The 20,331-nt window shown below is 50.3% G+C and overlaps 3 protein-coding genes across 3 annotated transcripts; all 3 read left to right on the top strand.

The window, feature by feature from the left end:
- The first annotated feature begins 1,149 nt into the window (after positions 1 to 1,149).
- Positions 1,150 to 8,848, top strand: usf2 (upstream transcription factor 2, c-fos interacting). The gene is made up of 11 exons (XM_068747197.1): positions 1,150 to 1,187; positions 1,703 to 1,746; positions 2,450 to 2,565; positions 3,373 to 3,492; positions 3,562 to 3,718; positions 5,119 to 5,206; positions 5,491 to 5,535; positions 5,885 to 5,943; positions 6,433 to 6,524; positions 7,179 to 7,307; positions 8,312 to 8,848. Exons 1-11 carry the CDS (start codon positions 1,150 to 1,152, stop codon positions 8,399 to 8,401), a joined length of 978 nt encoding a protein of 325 aa, XP_068603298.1. The 3' UTR covers positions 8,402 to 8,848.
- A 2,185-nt stretch (positions 8,849 to 11,033) lies between these two features.
- On the top strand, positions 11,034 to 13,683 carry tekt2 (tektin 2 (testicular)). The gene is made up of 9 exons (XM_068747457.1): positions 11,034 to 11,189; positions 11,257 to 11,382; positions 11,477 to 11,682; positions 11,757 to 11,900; positions 11,983 to 12,097; positions 12,385 to 12,492; positions 12,586 to 12,729; positions 13,238 to 13,317; positions 13,485 to 13,683. Exons 1-9 carry the CDS (start codon positions 11,034 to 11,036, stop codon positions 13,681 to 13,683), a joined length of 1,278 nt encoding a protein of 425 aa, XP_068603558.1.
- A 4,524-nt stretch (positions 13,684 to 18,207) lies between these two features.
- LOC137903473 (free fatty acid receptor 3-like) lies at positions 18,208 to 19,158 on the top strand. Its single transcript, XM_068747624.1, has one exon. The coding sequence runs from the start codon at positions 18,208 to 18,210 to the stop codon at positions 19,156 to 19,158; it is 951 nt and encodes a 316-aa protein (XP_068603725.1).
- The last annotated feature ends 1,173 nt before the right edge of the window (positions 19,159 to 20,331 follow it).

The following is a 20,331-nucleotide window of genomic DNA, read 5'->3' as shown; positions in this document are numbered from 1 at the left end:
TTAAAGCATTGAAGACGAGAAACGTCACGTTGGATTGTTCGCGCGTGCGTTTTGCGCCGTGGCCGGATGGAAGCGTTGGACAGCAGAAGGACGGAATGAGCGGATGAACTCGACCTTAACTAAAAATGACTGCGTGATGTTCAGCGCGGCGCGGCGCGGCACGGCACGGCGCACTGGGCGCAGGACAGACCGAGTCATGTGGTCTGTGAGAAAACCCGTATTGGATCTCTGCGGTCAGCTGCGCAGGAGACGCGCAGAGACCGAGCCGTGGAGGAAATGATTGTCACTTATTTATGTAAATAGAAAGTCAAACATGGCGGCCGGGGAAGTGAGAACGATCGTTATCGAATCCCCAGTTAAAAACAAACAAACAAAAACACGATCCATCGATCCATCCTTATGAATGTCGGAACGCAAAATAAACCGAGCGGCGCGTCGAGCCGCCTCGAGTCACCGAACTGCGCGTCGAATAGCAGGTTAGGAAGAACGTGAGAAGCCCGTCCACCGAACGCAGCGAGGGACACACCGGACAGGGACACACCGGGCAGGGACACACCGGACAGGGACACACCGGACAGGGACACACCGGACAGGGACATCCCTGTAACGTATTGGCTCCCTGCTAAACACGGTGTCCTGTGTCGAATACATTACAATCCCGGCAGGGACACCCGGACAGGGACACGCCGGACAGGGACACACCGGTAGGGACACACGGGACATAAACAGCAAGCGCGCCCACGAGTCCACTCCGCGTCTTCTCGAGCGCATGGCGCTGCCCGCAGCTGCGCGGATAATCAGCAGCAGCTTTACGCACAATACGCAGCGAGGAACCGAAACGGCGACCAAGGACAAAGGGATTTACGGTTAATGCAACGCGGCCAGTCTTCTGTCCGTGCGTCCGGCTGCGTCCCGGACACCGGCCGGGAGCAGCGCCGCCTCCGCGGAGCGGCCTGGACGCCATTTGTTGGCTTTCCGCACAGACGCAGAGCGACTGCGCTCCGGCGGCCTCCATCTTAGCTCCTCGCCCGGTCGGCGCCTCACGTGTCCGGGACCGCCTGTCCCACATGACCCGCGTGTTTGTCCCCGTGATCAGCGCTTCCATCTCGTTCCACCGGGGCCGTCGCCGCTCCACGCGCGCTGCGCCTTATGGATCTGCTGGAGCAGAGTCTGGACAGCTCGGCGAGGTGAGAGGCTGCTGCCCGCCGCGGCCCCCACCTGGGCCTGCAGAAGCCCCCCCCCCGGAGCACAGTTCTGTCCCAGATGCTGTGTGCGTGTGCGTGTGCGTGCGTGCGTGGGACGCTGGAACCGGCGGCTGCAGCTTTGCGCCGCCAGCGGTGACGTCATCAACAGGATCATCACGATTACTGTTTAACTAACAAACAAACAAACAAACAAACGCGCAGCAACATGAAGTTTCTCTCTGCCTCATAATATAATCAGCATTTATTAAGCGTGGGGGGGGGGGGGGGGGGCAGCTTTAATCAAACATCTGGTTGAGCTTTGATCGAGTTTCCTCCTGACAGTTTCAGTTCACATTTTAGAAATCATTTTGTGTCGTCCACTCTCCTGTTAGAACCGGCAGGGGGCGGGGGCGGGGGGGTAGGGTTAGTAGAACTAGTGGGGGGGGGGGGGGGGGGGGGAGTTGGGTTAGGTTCAGGTTTACTTTGACTCATTTCTCTGTCTCTCTTTTTGTCTTAAGTCACGACAAGCAGGAAGACGAGGAGGTGGTGCAGCTACAGGAAGGTGGGAACCCCCGTTATTAGCATTTTAACAATAAATGATCTGCTTCTTGTTTTTTATTATTATTATTATTATATACGGGATGTAAGTTTACAGTTGGGAACAAAATTATTCAGCCCCTTTTTTTTATTATTTTTGGTTTGGTTTATCGTCTAAAGCAGACCTGGGCATTGTACGGCCCCAGGGCCACATACAGCCCTTTGGTTGACTCTGACCGGCCCGTGTAAGGTTAATTGGAAATTACAAAATAAACAAACATTCTAATCTTACCTCATGCATGAACTAAAACTGCATTCAGTGACAGTTCAGTATGATGTATCTGTGATGTCTTTAGGATGCTGAGAAGCTTCACACAACGTTCCAACAGTATATTAAACACAAAATGTGTTTCAGAGTGACTGAAAATGTTCACTAATATGAGTCACAAATGTAAAACGTTCACGTTTATTTTACCATCGTTTTGAGAAATTTAATTGAATAAATGACATTTCATTGCTTAATTCTAACATATAATCTTACAAGCTTGTCAAACAATGCTATTAATGCTTTTTTTTAAAAAAATAAAGAAATCAAATTAATATTATGCAGAATTGAGTTCAGCCTTTTGGCCCGGCCCTCCAGAATATTTTCTGTTTCTCATCTGAGTCTCGAAGGTTCTGCCTCGGTGCCGCGTCGGCGCTTTGAATGTTTGGTTTGTGCGCTGCAGGAGAGGCGGCGGGCTCGGAGGAGCAGGCTGCGGCGGCCATCGCCGGCGTCCAGCAGGCTGCGTTCGCCGACCACAACGTGCAGTACCAGTTCCGCACAGAGAACAGCGGCGGACAGGTGAGCTCAGAGGACAGAGGACAGAGGGCAGAGGACAGAGGACCTCGCCGCCGACCAGTGCGTGAAGTCAAGACGCGAACCCCGAGATAAATATCCTGGAATTAGTCAGCGGTCGTGAATTTAAGAGGAAACGCATCTCTCGTGTTTCTGATGGCGGGCATGGATTTATCCAGGTCGCTGAATTTGTCTCACTTCATATATTTTGTCCAAGAGTAGGACTAAGATGTCTCTAATAAGAGCGCTTCTAAGGCTGAGAGACACGGCTTGTGGGCTTAAGTTGTGGAGTCGGATTTAAATTTAAATCAGCTGTTCAAAGTGCTAAGCGTTATAGCACACTTTTATTTTGACCCCGACCAAACCCGGTTAAAATAAGCGAGTAAATAACGTTGCTGACTGACCGACGTCCCGCCGTGTCGCTGGACGCTAACGGTTACAACATTCACAGACGCAGAACAAAAATTACAAATGGCGTCAAAGCCAACAGTCCAAGCCCTTCAGAGATAGAAAGAACTTTATGAATTAAGTTCAGAAAAAAAGTTACAAATATCTATACATGTGTAAAACACACAATGTGTTCTAGAAAAGGAGGAAACGTGGAAAGATGGAGGCGGAAAAAAGAGTTCAAAGGAGCTCAACGCAGCGCCGCTCTCACATTCCTATCATCCTGTGCTGTGTTCACATCATAACCACAAACCCCAAGGCATCATGGGACATCGTCCTCGGTCACGCCAACACCTGATAGCTAGATGGCATCTAACATGGGGCGGGGGAGGGGCTGAACCTTGTCCTCGCTTGCTCTGCCCACAGGTGACCTATCGCGTCGTCCAGGTGACCGACGACCACTTAGAAGCAGCGGCTGACGGGACCGGAGCCGTCAGCGTCGTGTCGGCGGCGGCGTTCGCCGGCGCGCCTCAGGCGGTGGCTCAGGTGTGTGTGTGTGCGCGCGTGTGTGTGTCAGGATGCGCCCAACCCAGCATTCCTTACTGTCTGTTCCAGGCTGTGATCCAGAACCCTTTCAGCAACGGGGGCAGTCCAGGCGGGGAGGGCGTGGCCGGAGAGACGCGCTTCGCCTACTTCCCCGCCGCCGCCGTCAGCGATGCCACGGCCGTGTCGGTCCAGGCCGCCGCCGACCCAGCGATCACGCAGGCAGGAGGTGAGGTCAGAGCCAAGCAGATGTTGGACATTCGGGGGGGGGGGGGGGGGTCAGGAGCATCAGTATCTGGACCCTCGACGAGTCGTTAAGACCTGAAGACGCCTCTTGGACAAGTCCAGTCGAGGCCGTTTGGCTGTTTGTTAGCAGGATTACAGGAAAAACTGCTGGACGGATCCGGATGAAAACAAATCTGAAGATGTCTAATTTAGAGCCCGTTACATTCTGAGAGCGATCCGGATACCCGTCTGGACACAAATCTGGATTTTCCCATTTACCTATAATAAAAAAATTGTATCTTGTAAAATCTACATTAAATTTACTCACCAGAAATAATCAGTCATAAAGGGGTCCGAGAAGAACTATCATGTAAAATGTCTTCTGGATCTGATCCGGAATGAGGTCTGGAAAAAATATTACATTTTAATATTGATCAGTTAAAAACACACATCAACTCTGATTCACTTTAACTTTTCATGTTGGTGAATAAAGATACTAAGAACAATCTAGAACCTTTCGATGATGATCCAGATCACCATGTGGACGGAGTAGATCCAGTTAGGAGGGGAACGAGCTGCTTGGCGTTCAGCGTTCAGCTCATCAGCACAAACCCTGGGACGGAGGTCAAACCGTGGGACGCAGGTCAAACCCTGGGACGGAGGTCAAACCCTGTGACGGAGGTCGAACCGTGGGACGGAGGTCAAACCCTGGGACGGAGGTCAAACCCTGGGACGGAGGTCAAACTGTGGGATGGAGGTCAAACCCTGGGACGGAGGTTAAACCCTGGGACGCAGGTCAAACCCTGGGACGCAGGTCAAACCCTGGGACGCAGGTCAAACCCTGCGACGGAGGTCAAACCCTGGGACGGAGGTCAAACCCTGGGACGGAGGTCAAACCGTGGGACGGAGGTCAAACCGTGGGATGGAGGTCAAACCCTGGGGCGCAGGTCAAACCCTGGGACGCAGGTCAAACCGTGGGATGCAGGTCAAACCGTGGGATGGAGGTCAAACCCTGCGACGGAGGTCAAACCCTGGGACGCAGGTCAAACCGTGGGACGGAGGTCAAACCCTGGGACGGAGGCCAAACTGTGGGACGGAGGTCAAACCCTGGGACGCAGGTCAAACCCTGGGACGGAGGTCAAACCGTGGGACGGAGGTCAAACCCTGGGACGGAGGCCAAACTGTGGGACGGAGGTCAAACCCTGGGACGCAGGTCAAACCCTGGGACGGAGGTCAAACCCTGGGACGGAGGTCAAACCGTGGGACGGAGGTCAAGCCTGGCGCATAAAGCAGCGTTGAGACATTTTCAGGCTGCGGCCTAAACGGATCAAGGTTCTCTTGGTTCTATGAATTGGACGATCAGAAAAACTAAAGTGTGTCTCTTGTCTGTCGCTCTGATTGCAGGTCAGTTTTACGTGATGATGACCCCCCCTGAGGTGCTGCAAACGACGGCCCCTCGCTGCATCGCGCCGCGCACGCACACCTACACTGCGTGAGTACAGCAACCCCCCCCCCCCCCCACTTTCACCCTGACGTCACCAGAGCGCCACGGCCGGCTTGTCGCCGCCGCGTTTCCTCGCTCCTTTCCTGGTCACTTCACGGCTGATCAAATCTTCCTCTTCCTCTTCCTCTTCTCTTCCTTCCCTTTCTGGAATGATTAGTTTTACTTCATTGTGTTTATAAATGAAGATTAAATCAACAACAACAGCATCTTTCTCCATTTCAAACGTCCACCCTCTGAAAACGCGCTCTGTGCTACTTCCCTGCCATCCCCAGAGACCTCGGCGAGAGCGAGATGTTGCAGCATGGCAGCACAAACTGGTGAGAACCTTCGCATACGCCCCCCCCCCCACCCCCCCACCCCTCATCTGCTCTAGATCCATCAGTAGCATCAGAAAGTCAGCTGGACTGAGAACCTGCGACCAGTAGCGTCCGTAGAGCACGGCGAGCTTAGAGCCGGGATCGTCTCTGCAGTAAGACGGTCATTCAGACCTGAAGTGATGCACGCGGGTCAAAGGTCGAGCCTTCGTCTCACGACGCAGGTCAAAGGTCGAGCCTTCGTCTCACGCCTGGTTACCTTGGTTCTAGTTCAGGTGGCTGAGATTCGGTTTATCAAGGAAAGTCCCGATTTTGTTGTCAGACTCTTTTTTTGTTTTTGCTGTCTTTGCAGGAAGGCGGAGGGTCCACGGGCGCCCAGAGACGAGAGACGGAGAGCGCAGCACAATGAAGGTACGAGTGCACGAGGCGGTTGCGTCAGCGTGTCTGTACGTAGGAACGTGTCGCTTAAAGGAGAAAAACTCACTTTTGCATGTTTCTACTGAGACAGAAATGAGGGACGCTGTCCTGCAGCATCTGTTTGAGACAGAAATGAGGGACGCTGTCCTGCAGCATCTGTTTGAGACAGAAATGAGGGACGCTGTCCTGCAGCATCTGTTTGAGACAGAAATGAGGGACGCTGTCCTGCAGCATCTGTTTGAGACAGAAAAGAGGGACGCTGTCCTGCAGCATCTGTTTGAGACAGGAAAGAGGGACGCTGTCCTGCAGCACCTGTTTGAGACAGAACTGAGGGACGCTGTCCTGCAGCATCTGTTTGAGACAGAAATGAGGGACGCTGTCCTGCAGCATCTGTTTGAGACAGGAAAGAGGGACGCTGTCCTGCAGCATCTATTTGAGACAGAAATATGTGACCTTTATATTTGTATTTTTCCGTTTTTGCAGTAGAGAGAAGAAGAAGAGACAAGATCAACAACTGGATCGTCACACTTTCAAAAATCATCCCTGACTGCAGCGTCGACACCAGAACTGGAGCGGTGAGTCCCAGACGGCCTTCGGAGCGGCGTCTTCTAACCGCGGGACGCTGCAGCCGGCGAGAGGAAGAGATGCTGATTGATGCTGCTGCAGTAGCCAATCAGGAGCTGCGGACTGAGAACGAGAGGGGCGGGGCCAGGAACCGCCGATGCCAGCCTGTATCGGATCGGTTGTAGTAGAGTTATATCCCGCACGACAAAGGTCAATGTGGAGTCCGCCATCTATTGGGGAAACGCTGGCACTGCAGGGAAATTGTGAAATTAATGAGGTTTAATTAAATAGTTTGATTTCATTTAATGATATAATTTGGACAAGTTCGGTGGGCCGGATTAAAAAGCCCAACGGGCCGCAGTTTGCCCATTCCTGGATTAGAGGAAGCCGAAACGAGCTCCTCCTCCACTTTGTTTTTTACGCACGCGATGGATGATGAGTTTTATTCCTCCTAACATCTGACAGGTTTCTAGAAAAAAAAGAACAAGAAGGTTGGAAAACAATGTGGAACATAAACTGAGAAGCTCGGATCTGCCTGTCAGGAACACGGGGCGGCGGTCGCTGCCCTTTCAGTGGTCTCGGAGCCGATTGGTGCTCATCCTGGTGATTCACCTGCCGCCCCTCTCTCGAATCAGCTCGCTTTCTAACGCCGCGCTGTGTTCCAGAGTAAAGGAGGCATCCTCTCCAAAGCGTGCGACTACATCCGGGAGCTGCGCCAGAGTAACCAGAGACTGCAGGAGAGCTACAAGGAGGTGGAGCGGGTGGAGCTGGACAACGAGATGCTGAGACAGCAGGTTAGCGTCTCGCGTCCTGAGCTGGAGAACAGGCCGCTCCAGATGTTTGCCAGTAGGAACGGATTTAAACACTCATTCCAGTCTCGTGTGGCGTACCTGAGCGCAGACCTCCGCCGAGTGTCTCAGTCTCCCTGGATTGTGATTTAATGGCCCGACATTTATTTGATCTCTATTTTTAGATTCCTTCTCCATGAAAACAAACCTTTAGCAACTGGATTCACTTTGATATCATTATTAGTTTAGAAGTTACTCACTAAAAGCTTCACTTTCAGCAACGGCGGATTCTTCTGGATCTATAGATCTGCCGCTTTTGAAGACGCCACAGTGTCTTGGTGAAAGCAGCAGAAACAGAACTTCCTGTGTGGAGGGAATAAAAGAGATATTATTGAAAGCGTCCAAAAACACAATCGATTTATTGTGAAAATTGACCCCGATGTCCACCGGATCTGTTTCCTCAGGTCTTAAAGATAAAACGAATCCGCTGACCTGCTCCGATGTGGAATCGACTCGGCTACAAAATCTCTGATATTAACTGCACAGCAGGCTGGAATGCAAGTGTACCGCCATTTTTAGAAAAGTCTCTAGTCCGGATCCGATCCGGAGGAAATTCAGCTGTGAGGTAGAGACCCCCCCCACCCGACGTGATCGTGTCAGATTCCATAAACATCGGCCATCAATCGAGGCTCCGTTTACTGTTAATGGAAAGTTCAAAGGTGAAGGTGGATCATCCCCGAAACTGAAATCATCTGTTCCAGGTAACATCCAATAATTGTTGATGTCATCAGCATTGTGGGCCGGCCTAATGGCCCCACCCACCTGTTAAAAATCCATCCGGATCGTCCAACCAGGATGCCCCCCCCCCCCTTAGTTGTTATTGTTGGGATTTAAAACACGCTTTAGTTGCCGTGACGATCACATCGCCGCCCGCTGACCGCTGTAAAAGTCCTTCCTGTGACTCTTCCTTTTATTTCCTCTCTCTTTTTTTTGGTTCTTTTTCTTGCTAGATCGAGGAACTGAAGAACGACAACGCGCTGCTTCGAGCGCAGCTGCAGCAGCGCGGCGTAGAAGTCGACGGGGACGCGGCGCCGCAGTGATGGCGGCCCGGACGCACGCAGCATCACAAGCACGGCGCCGCCTCCAGCCACACGGACGGTACCAGGAGAGTGGACCGCAGACGGGCTCAGCAGAGCTCGGCGAAGCGCTGAAGGACGGACAAAGTGGACCCCTGAGGGATCCGTCGGCTTCATCCCGAACTGAAGCACTCGCCTCGCCGTCGAGGGAAAAGACGCCGACCGCGTTTCTCCAAAGCTTTCCCTTTCCCCCCATTAATGTTTGATTTCACCTTTTTCTCGTACCACAAATTGTTCTTTTTATTTTTTGGGTCATCCTTGCTTGTTGTGGAGGTTACTAAATGTCACAGCAATGAACTTTCTAATTTATTAGACAGACGCGGCGACCTCTGGATTTAACCTCCGCGCAGACACGAGGACAGCGGGCCCGTCGGATGGTCGTTGTTGTTTTTTTATTCTTCGCCTTCGAGAAGGACCCGTCCCCCGATCTCTGAGCAGTTTGACTTCGGTTCTTCGTAAACGTCTGACGCTCCGAGCTCATGTTAACGAACGCTGACCCCGCGGGGCGGCGTTGACGGCGGCCATGGAGGTCTTCATCGTAGTGCGAGGCCTGAATAGAATGTGGGCGTCGACATATAGCTCAGGTAAATGGAAGGTGGCTTCCACACCCAGTGAAGTCTGCACCCCCCCCCCCCCCCGTGGGTGCCGTGTTCGGAGGAGAGTCTTGATTAATGGGCGTTAAAGTAGGATGTGTTTGTCTCCGCCCGGCCCCCGCCCGGCCCCCCCCGGCCCGCTTGTCCTGCTGCCCATTACTGAACACTTTCTTTGCTATATGTCTAAATTCTCAAGCGTTTAGGGAACAGCTGCTGCAGACGGGAAGCAGCAAGCCAGGCCAGGGATGGATCCGAGTGGGGGTCGAGCTGACCGGCCCGTTTGGAAATGTAACCCCCGGCACGACGACAATAAATGTTTAATACCCGCTTGGTGTAACGCCGCGCCCGTTCTGTGCAGCTCAAACGAGGATTTATCGTGTTCTGCCTTTCATTCGAGTATCAGCGCAGATGTCTGAGCTCAGTGGTGAGAGAATTGTGTTTTAATACACATTTGAGGTACTTTAATTTTACGACTGCATACTTCTACTCCATTTTTTTCTCTTATCTGACGGCCGTATGGATTACGATACGGCGCTTTAAATTCAAGTACCCAACAGTGTGCAAAGTACACGTACATTTAGTTAGCGTGACCCTGCGAGGACGGATGGATGGAAAGCCTTTTTATTAACATTAGCAGGAATGTAAAACAAGCAGTATTTGCTTCGAGACGTTTGAGGGACGGCAGCTTTACTTCACCTCCGTTGTTTTTTTCCACTTTTCCATGAAGTGTTTTATTCCTTTGTTTTATATGCGACCTAAAAACAACGAGCACATTTCACAGTAAACATCTTATTTGTTTTGACGCGTTTTATTCTCCTTTAGAATCTGCTGCGCTTTTATCATTTACTACAAAGCTGTTTGAAGTTCCGTCAGCGTTTAATTATTGATGAATTCCCGTCACGCGCTGCGTCAGCGCGTTGCCTGGAGACAGCAGAGGCATTCGTTGCTATGGGAAACCTGCTTCGGACGAACCCGCAGGAGCCGCCTGGAATTCTGGTGAGTAGAAACTCAACTCGAGGAATTGTTGAAGTGAAGTGAAGAGCAGCAGTTAATGCTTCTGGACTAATATCGGTGCCAGCCGGGAAATCTATTAATAGCGGATCGATAATGTCTCTATTCTGCAGAGACGAAGCTGCGTGACGTCAGCTTGTGGAGGATTATCAAAAGATAGTCAATAATATCAAAGACATTTATTTTCAATTTCTATATCAAATTTATCATAGATATATAGTATATTTATATATATGTACATACAGTATATAAATATATACTGTATGTACATATATATAAATATACTATACAGTATATATAAGTATATACAGAATATAGTGTATTATATACACTGAATATGTATATAAATATATATACTGTATATGAATGTAAATATACTGAATGTAAATATATGCTGTATATATACACAGAATATATATAGTGTATTATATACAGTGAGTATAAATATATGCTGTATATATACAGAACATATATAGTGTATTATACACAGTATATAAATATATACTGTATATATACAGCATAGTGTATTATATACAGTGAATATATATGTACAGAATATATATAGTGTATTATACACAGTGAATATAAATATATGCTGTATATATACAGAATATATATAGTGTATTATACACAGTGAATATAAATATATACTGTATATATACAGCATAGTGTATTATATACAGTGAATATATATATACTGTATATATACAGCATAGTGTATTATACACAGTGAATATATATACAGTTTTTTTTTGTTCATTGTTGGTAGGAAGTAATGTTTTCTGTGAGCAGAAAACATTGAAAATTCCAGATGTTTTCTGTTAGATTTTCTATTTCCGCTGATGTTTTGGCATCATCATCTTCATCATCCTCATCATCCTCATCGCTGACCTACTAACCCCATAAATAATCCTCAGCGAGAGCTTCACCAACACAAAGCCATTAAACGCGTAGCGAGCGCTGTGATTGGCCCATTTGCTTCCTGCGGCGAGATGTCCCACCTTCCCGTGAAGCCTGGCCTGCACCACGGCGTGGCGGCGTGGCAGAGCAACAACCAGCAGCTGTCCGCCGCCGCCCGGCAGGAGCGCCACGCTTCCCGTGCGATCCGGCAGGAAGGCCGGTCGCTGCGTGACGGCGCAAGCTGCGAGGTGGGTGAGGAACGCCGCGGTCCCGCCGTTCCTTCAGACTCGGCCCTCCTTACGTTTGCCTCCGCAGGCGACGTGGGACGAAAGCCACACCTCTCGGAGGCTGAGTGACCGCGCCTGGGACGTTGCCCGGTGGAAAGAGGCGCTGGAAACCTGCGCACAGAGGGTGGATGAAGAAATGGCGGCGCTGACATTGGTGATTCATCCAAAGATCCTTGTTTTCCGATCCTAGTAAGACTCAGACTCGTTAACCTTTCCGCCTTGTGCGCCCTCGCCGTGTGCCGGGTCAGGCGAAGGAGCTCACCGAGCAGGCCCTGGCTGCGACCGGCCTTCCTCTGGAGGTCAGCACCGAGTGTCTGACGTTGAGGGACGGGCGGCGAGGGCGCGAGCGCGTCGCCGACCCCGTCGACGAGCACCTGAAAAGGGAGGTGGCGCTGATTGAGAGCGTGCAGCAGGCCCTGCAGCAGCACGCCGACCGAGCCTTTGAGCAGCTGTGGTGAGAGACGGAAGCTGCGGAACGGCCGCTTCCTGCCGCCGGTTCGCCGGAAGCCCCTCTGATCCCGCCCCCAGTGTTTTGCAGGAGACTCGCCACCGTCTGACCGCTGACATCCAGGACAAGATGGACGCCCTGGACATCGATATGTGCTGCCTTTCACTGACCGTCGAGTCCCCTCAGATATCGCTGAAGACCAACCCGACCCGCGCACCACCAGGGTACTTCACTTCTGTGGGTTTTTCCGTTCAGAACGCAGCGAGATGTCTTTTGTCCTCGCTAACCCGCTTGTCGTCGCGGCAGGGCGTCCACGCCGCAGGAGTGGCTCCGGTTCAGCCAGCGTAACGTGGCTCGTGCCCACGAGGACATGCAGACGTCCGAGCAGATGAGGGAGGACACGAGCCTCACCAGAGCCCAGGTGCACGCACGCACGCACGCACGCACGCACGCACGCACGCATCAGCAGCATCGGCCATGCGGCGGCTAGCATGGCGCAGCGCAGCAACTCCAGCGTTCGGCCTTTTGACCTTTAGAGCTTCATATTTGAAAAATCACTTTATGCTCGGACTGATAGAAACACGATATGCACGCATCGTAACGTGCACGTTTAATCTGTTTCTCTCCTGGATCTGACATTATTCTGGGAGTGCTGTGACCCGATCTGCGTTCCAGGTTCTGTGGTTAAACCCATTGTGTGTTTCGTAGCTGCAGAACGAGTTGGACGTTCAGCGCAGGGCCACAGAGTTCGCTCTTCGTAAGCGGACTCACGACGAGGAGCGGGCCTGCAGTGAGCTGGGGTGGCAGATGAAATGTGTAAGATGTCGGGTATTTGTATTTATATTTACCCCTGCAGGTGTATGTTTTATTTTATTTTGGGGGGGGGATTTTTTTGGTCTCTACTTGCAGACTGAAGATGAAATGACAGAAATGGAGCGCGACATCCACGGGCTGGATGCGGATCTGCAGGCCAAGTCCGCCTCCTTGAAACTGGCCCACACCCGCCTGGAGAACCGGACCGGCAGGCCCGGCATGGACCTGTGCAGCGATGAGGTAAGCGTGTGGGGGTAACAGCGCCGGGTGGATCATTAGCATTCACGGCGTCCCCCCGGAGATAGTCATCACGACTCTCTCCGGATCAACCCCCCCCACCCCCTTTTGTCCACCTACGTTGCACATATTATGTGTCTTTGTAATTTATTGTAATTTATTGTAATTTATGTAATTTATTGTAATTCGTTGTCATTTTGTATCTGTGGTGTAATTTATTTTAGATTTATTGTTAGTTTGCATCGGTGGTGTAAAATCATTTTATTTTTCTAATGTTATTTTGCATCAATTGAGTAATTTAATATTGGTTTTATTTTTATTTGTATTGTTAAATGTGGATGATTTATGTATGAAGGACTTTCAACGGAAACAAGACCGCAAGGGCTTTTTAGAAATGCTCCTCTTAGACCGGATGTTTGACTGTATTTGTACTGTAATACATGCTACTGTGTGACTCTACTTGTACTCTAACATTCTATCTAATAAATATATTCATCATCATCCTCTGCAGGTGCAGCGCAGCCTCATGAATGAGGTCCATCAGCTGGAGGCCAGCATGAGGGCTCTGAAGCAGAAACTCTCTGAAGCTCAGTGAGTCCAAATGTTCTTGTTGATTCAGCATAAAAAGTGCACGAATATGGGGGGGGGGGGGGGGGGTACGTTCAGTCTCTGTTCAAACACAGGTTTGCTGCATAGTGATGTTCCAGACTCATTTAAGAAGCAGCCCTTAGAACGGTTCTCCCTCTGCCCCCCCCCAGACGATCGCTGCAGAAGATGAAGCTCCATCACGGCCGCATGTCGCTGGATCTTTCCAGGAAGCAGGAGAGTCTGTCTCTGGAGCAGCGCAGCATGAGCAGCCGCAGCCGCCTCGCGTCCCGCGCCGAGAAAAGCCCGGTGCTGCTGGTTCCACTCACAAACTCCAGCGGGAGGAGCAACCTGCAGCTGCTGGGCCAATAGGAGGGCGGCGTCCACGGCGTGGAGGGGAGCGGAGGGGGGGAAGCAGCCAATCAAAGATTGAACCTGAAACAAGCTGGAGAACGAAGGGTCCTCTTATGGGCGCTCGCCTTCATGAAACTTCTGACATGAGTAAATAAAAATAGAAATGATACATACTTGTATTTTTTACAATTGCATTGTACTGCCAGTGAATACAACATGTTATTCTGCAATAAATAGGCCCCGCCCCTCATCCTTTAAAGTGACTTTCCAACCTGACTCCTTCGGCCCACTTACTTACTTTTTTATTGATTTGTCCTTTGGAGGGCAATTTGGTTTACAGCAGTTACAGCCTAACTGTAGTCTGCTGCTGGTCGCCGCGTGCGCAGGCGCCCGGGGGCAGTGTGGGTGAAGTGTCTTGCCTAAGGACACAACGACAGCGCACACATGTGCCTGAGCCGGGAATCGAACCTCCAACCTCTCGATCATAGGGCAGACGGACGAGAACAAGCCTCGTTGTCCTCCTCAGAACTCCTCTTTTGATGGCGGCTTCAGTGTAATTGGATCATCAATCGTCGTCCCGGCAGCACAAGCAATAAAGGAAGAAGCTATTTCACCAGCAAAAGACCTGAATGAAACCCGAGACGACGTTTAAATGCCATGAATGATATATACAAAGATTAAATGTGCCTGATGCACCAAATACAATCAGTCAACTGCACTGAGAACGAAGAAAGGACATCGTGATGTTGCGCTTTGCTCAGAGCAACAGGAAGCGCATGATGTTCTACAATACATGAATGAATATGTAACACAGTCATGATACTTATTCTAGTCCTCCCCAACACCAGCCACTCTCATGCCCCCCCCCCCCCCCCCCGCACTACGTCCATGTACCTTATTTTTAATGACAATCATATATATATATATATATATACAATGAATAAAACACAACAATTAAAGAATACAATTTTACATGTGCATTTCCTCAAGTATCCCTCTTTCAGGAACTTGTTTTTTATTGGTATCTATTTTACGAGGTTTTTGCAATCGGGCTGAAAAAAATTCACAGCCACAGAGAGAGAGAGAGAGAGAGAGAAAGAACGAGAGCGAGAGCGAGAGAACGAGAGAGAGAGACAGGGAGAGAAAGAGAGGGAGAGACAGAGAGGGAGAGAGAGATCATGTTTTTATGGTGAAACAGTTTCGAACCTTTCATCAAACCTCAGACAGCAGGTAGGCCAGCCTGTCCCCGACGACATCACTGAGAGCGTTTTCATTAAATACAACTATTTAAAGAAAATACGACTAAAGATATAATATGGAACATTGTCTTTTTTTTTTAAGTAGCATTTAGCAGAGGTCTGCATCATCTCAAAGGTAAGGGTGCGCTTCATTCGGTCACTTGTTGATATAAGTGAGTGAGAGAGGAAGGAAGTGTGTCTGAATGGAAGCAAATAGAGCGTTGAAACACGAACTCATCCATGGTGCCTGTTTTTCCCCACCAGAACAGAGACACAAGAGAGAACACAGAGAACCATTATACAAGTATAATGTACAAGTATAATGATTCTCTGTGTTCTGTCTGAAGATCAATAAACATGCCTTTGTAGTTTTCCTGTTCTACAATGAGAGTTGCTTTTTTTTTTGTGTCCTGTGACAAACTCGGAAAAATACAAATTGATGATTTCAACTTCTTCCAACTCTCAAATGATCTGACCAGAGTTCCACCTCGAACCAAATCCTCTGCACCTCATGGGATCAATGAATCTTTAACCCCACACTTTAAACAATTATCCAATTGTCCTTTGGTTCCACATTCAGTACTGGAACAAATCTTGTACTTGTTTCTGGATCAAATATTATGTCCTTGCAAATTGTGCTGGACAAATGAGTGTCCGTCAAATGTTCCAAATAGAAATGTGCTTTTTGACAGACTCTATTTGTTTTCAGATTCAGGCCAAGAAATGAACGTTTCCTTGCATCAAATCATCCGTTTAGCTCCCTCTCTCTCTCTCGATATGATATTTCATGCAAATTCAAACAACAAAGGAAGGAGCGTCTTCTTTCACCGTCCTCAGTCGCCGTCCAGACCTTCCACCCAGCAGCTCATGACATCACGCCTCCACCTGCATCTCACCCAGCTTCTGAGCGGTTGCCAGGAGAGGATGTTTGGACAGAGGGCGGAACAAAGACAGCGTCCAGAGGCTTATTAAATTTCCCCTGTCAAGGGCGAGGAATCAGACATTCAGCGGGACGCGTATCAAGAGCAGCCGTCTGAGCTGCCCGAACAGCAGGCGGTCAGAGCGCTGCAGCCTCAGGCAGAGCCGCAGCACGGCGATGGAGACGGGGGCCGTCCAATCCCAGCGGTGAGTTAGTCTGTCCCAGGGGTGAGTTAGTCTGTCCCAGCGGTGAGTTAGTCTGTCCCAGCGGTGAGTTAGTCTGTCCCAGAGGTGGGTTAGTCAGTCCCAGAGGTGAGTTAGTCTGTCCCAGAGGTGGGTTAGTCAGTCCCAGCGGTGAGTTAGTCTGCCCCAGAGGTGGGTTAGTCTGTCCCAGAGGTGGGTTAGTATGTCCCAGAGGTGGGTTAGTCTGTCCCAGCGGTGAGTTAGTCTGTCCCAGCGGTGGGTTAGTCTGTCCCAGAGGTGGGTTAGTATGTCCCAGAGGTGGGTTAGTCTGTCCCAGAGGTGGGTTAGTATGTCCCAGAGGTGGGTTAGTCTGTCCCAGCGGTGAGTTAGTCTGTCCCAGCGGTGGGTTAGTCTGTCCCAGAGGTGAGTTAGTCTGTCCCAGCGGTGAGTTAGTCTGTCCCAGAGGTGGGTTAGTCTGTCCCAGAGGTGGGTTAGTCTGTCCCAGAGGTGGGTTAGTATGTCCCAGAGGTGGGTTAGTCTGTCCCAGCGGTGAGTTAGTCTGTCCCAGAGGTGGGTTAGTCTGTCCCAGAGGTGAGTTAGTCTGTCCCAGCGGTGAGTTAGTCTGTCCCAGAGGTGGGTTAGTCTGTCCCAGCGGTGAGTTAGTCTGTCCCAGCGGTGGGTTAGTCTGTCCCAGAGGTGGGTTAGTATGTCCCAGAGGTGGGTTAGTATGTCCCAGAGGTGGGTTAGTCTGTCCCAGCGGTGAGTTAGTCTGTCCCAGAGGTGGGTTAGTCTGTCCCAGAGGTGAGTTAGTCTGTCCCAGCGGTGAGTTAGTCTGTCCCAGAGGTGGGTTAGTCTGTCCCAGCGGTGGGTTAGTCTGTCCCAGAGGTGAGTTAGTCTGTCCCAGAGGTGGGTTAGTCTGTCCCAGAGGTGAGTTAGTCTGTCCCAGAGGTGGGTTAGTCTGTCCCAGCGGTGAGTTAGTCTGTCCCAGAGGTGGGTTAGTCTGTCCCAGCGGTGAGTTAGTCTGTCCCAGAGGTGGGTTAGTCTGTCCCAGAGGTGAGTTAGTCTGTCCCAGAGGTGGGTTAGTCTGTCCCAGAGGTGGGTTAGACAATCCCAGAGGTGAGTTAGTCAGTCCCAGCAGTGAGTTAGTCTGTCCCAGAGGTGGGTTAGACAATCCCAGAGGTGAGTTAGTCAGTCCCAGCGGTGGGTTAGTCTGTCCCAGAGGTGAGTTAGTCAGTCCCAGCAGTGAGTTAGTCTGTCCCAGAGGTGGGTTAGACAATCCCAGCGGTGAGTTAGTCTGTCCCAGCGGTGAGTTAGTCACACTTCAGGAGGGATGGATTCTCTTTGATAGTTGAAAGCTTTAATCGATAGATCTGAGAGGATGTTATTATGGCCGGCTTATTGCTTAGTAAACGATCCTTGAATAAACATAAGCCTTCACGCAGCCTGTGTGTCGTGCGCTCTGTCATCGCGTGACTTCGCTGGATTGAGGAGAGTTTTTGCCGCTGACTCAGGAGATAATTCACCCGTTTGAAGTTTAGCAGAGTTTATTCGAGTAGTTATTAACCCTTTAAAGGCCGCACCATGAAGTAACGGTCAGAACACTGTAACGTTTGTAAAATAAGGTCTGACAAATTTGACAAAAAATATTATGTTTTTTTATATAAATTTATGTAGCTTTTGTTAAATCCGGATTTCTTCATGGAAAATAAAGGGTTTGGCAATAAAGGGTTAATTTCCACTGAATTGTTTTTTTTTTGATGTTTTGATTTTAATTCTAAAACATTAATTAGTTAAGGCCTTGATGCTACACGGGGTTTCCTTTGGGTTGTGCTAACAATGAAAATCAGGCTAAAGGATATATAATGTATATAATTTAATATACTGTACATTCAAATACGATTTGTGACGTTCATCATCCTAATGTGTTACCATGGTAACAGCTGTTATTAGTGCTGACTAGTAGTGCAGCAGAAGAGGCAGAGACCCCCCTCCCCCCTCCCCCCGTGACCCAGAGGATATTGATGTTGAGACGCTCTGAAAAGCAAAACGCTAACCCAGAAGGTTCATCCTCTGGAGACCACGAATGATCCATCAGTTTATGCGTCTGACGCCGATGCACAGAATCATTCAACGTGCTTCTTTGTTCCTTGCAGTGTCTGAGAGCGCCCCCCCTCCCCTCCCCTCCCCCCCCCCCCAACTGGCCATGTTATACCTGTTGCTTTCTGGCTACGTGGTCACCTTCCTAATGGGGGTCCCCGCCAACATTTTGGCGTTCTACACCTTCTACCACAAGGTGCGCCGCCGGGCCGCCCCGATAGACGTCCTCCTCCTCAGCCTCACCATCTCTGACCTCATCTTCCTCGCATTCCTGCCCTTCAAGATCAAGGAGGCGGCGGACGGCATGGCCTGGATGCTGCCTTACCCCTTGTGCCCCTTCTCCGGCTTCGTGTTCTACGTCACCATCTACAACAGCACCCTGCTCCTCACGGCGGTGAGCGTGGAGCGCTACCTGGGCGTGGCCTTCCCCCTCAGGTACTCGCTGTGCCGCCGGCCTCGCTACGCCGTGTTGGCCAGCGTCACGTTCTGGGTGGTGACCTCGCTGAACCTCAGCATCGTCTACATCATCCCCTACGCGCAGTGGAGCAAAGGCGCAGGCGGCGACGTCAACAGCAGCGGCGGCGCTAGCAGCAACGCCACCGCCCCGCCCACCTGCTACTTGGATTTCTCCGAGGACGAGCTCAACATCGTGGTGCCGGTGCGCCTGGAACTCTTCCTGGTCCTCTTCTGCATCCCCTTCGTGATCTGCTGCTTCTGCTACATAAACTTTATCCTCATCCTGTCCCGCCTGCCGAACATCGGCAGGCGGCGACGGCTGCGCGCCATCGGCCTGGCTCTCGGCACGCTGGTGGTGTTCGCCGTGTGTTTCGGGCCGTACAACGCCTCCCACGTGGTCGGCTTTGTTCGCCAGGAGAGTGAGGAGTGGAGAAACGTGGCCCTGCTCTCCAGCACCTTCAACGCCTGCCTGGATCCATTAATCTTCTACTTCTCTTCAGCAGCTGTCAGAAACATGTTAAGTAGCTGCTTCAGGGGCATCAGGGCAAAGCTGCACATCCTGAGGTGTGGAAGGGGCCCCCTTCCACACCTCCAGGGCTGACAAATATAAGGAAGAGCCCCTTCCTTGAGAGTTTTGGAGCTATTATTGATGCATGCATTCTTTGCTGTTTATTTAATATTTCATTTCGTGCTTAAAGAAAAGAAAAGAATGCAGACAAGGTGAAGAAACGAGGGAACAGTTGAGAGGGGGGGGGGTTGTTCCACGCCGATAAAAGTGTTGGTCAAACTCGGCGGACAGAAACAAGAAACAAGCGTCTCCCAGGTGAGACTCGTTCCAGAGCTTAAATGGAATCCAGTAAAATCCCCGAAGCGCTTGTTGTCCTTATTTATTATATATTATTATTATTTATTATTTTTCTGTCGAGGTATAAAGATTACTCTCATAGTAACGCTGTGACTTTGCTGATGCCATAAAAGAACCACAACACTAAAAAAAAAAAAAAGATTCACAATGAAGATTAAGAGTAAAATAAATACGTTTAAATCCAAAGCAGTCTGTCTGGATCCTATTCAGCCTTTTTCCAACCTCCACATGACAAAAAGAAAAGAAAAGACAAGACCAAAAGTGTGATAAGCTGTCTGAGTTTATTTACCGAGGTAAATAAGTGAGGTGTTCGTTTTATTGGTTGATCCTCAGGGCTGAAGATATAAATCAGCTGAAAGACGGCGCTCAGCAGAGACTCTAAGGTTGAGCACGCCCGTTTAATCCATCCGCAAACCTTCGCCCTGAGCAGGTCGCCGTGTCCCGGGTCGGGTCGTGATGTTACCGACAGAAAAGCTTCTGGATCGGCGCTGATGTCCCAAACTAAATGGTGAAGCAGGTTCTGCTACGCTCCTAAGCAGAGGTTACGAGGTTACATTCATCCTGGTCCGAACAGACGGTCAGTGGGACAGGAAGACAAATGACGAGCTGAAGCTTCTGCACACGTCTAGTCATCATCGCTACCGTTTTAAAGAGTGTGTTGACAACTTGTGAGGGTGTCTCCAAATATCATATTGAACCAATGTGAGATCAAAGTGAGATCAAAGACGAGAGAGTTATCGGAATGAGGGATGAAGCAGCTTCAAAATCCGGGGGGCGTTCAACGACATAAGCAGGAAGTGGCGACTGAACCGTGTCGAGCTAATATGGAGGGAAAACAGTTTCAATCAGGGGTGAGCTGTAAAGGTGTCGCTCTGCGCCGAAGGGGCCTCAAACAGGAAGTGGCTGATA

The sequence above is a fragment of the Brachionichthys hirsutus genome, chromosome 13 (genome assembly GCF_040956055.1).
Source record: "Brachionichthys hirsutus isolate HB-005 chromosome 13, CSIRO-AGI_Bhir_v1, whole genome shotgun sequence".
Classification (NCBI taxonomy): domain Eukaryota; kingdom Metazoa; phylum Chordata; class Actinopteri; order Lophiiformes; family Brachionichthyidae; genus Brachionichthys; species Brachionichthys hirsutus.
This window is presented reverse-complemented; position numbering and strand designations above follow the sequence as displayed.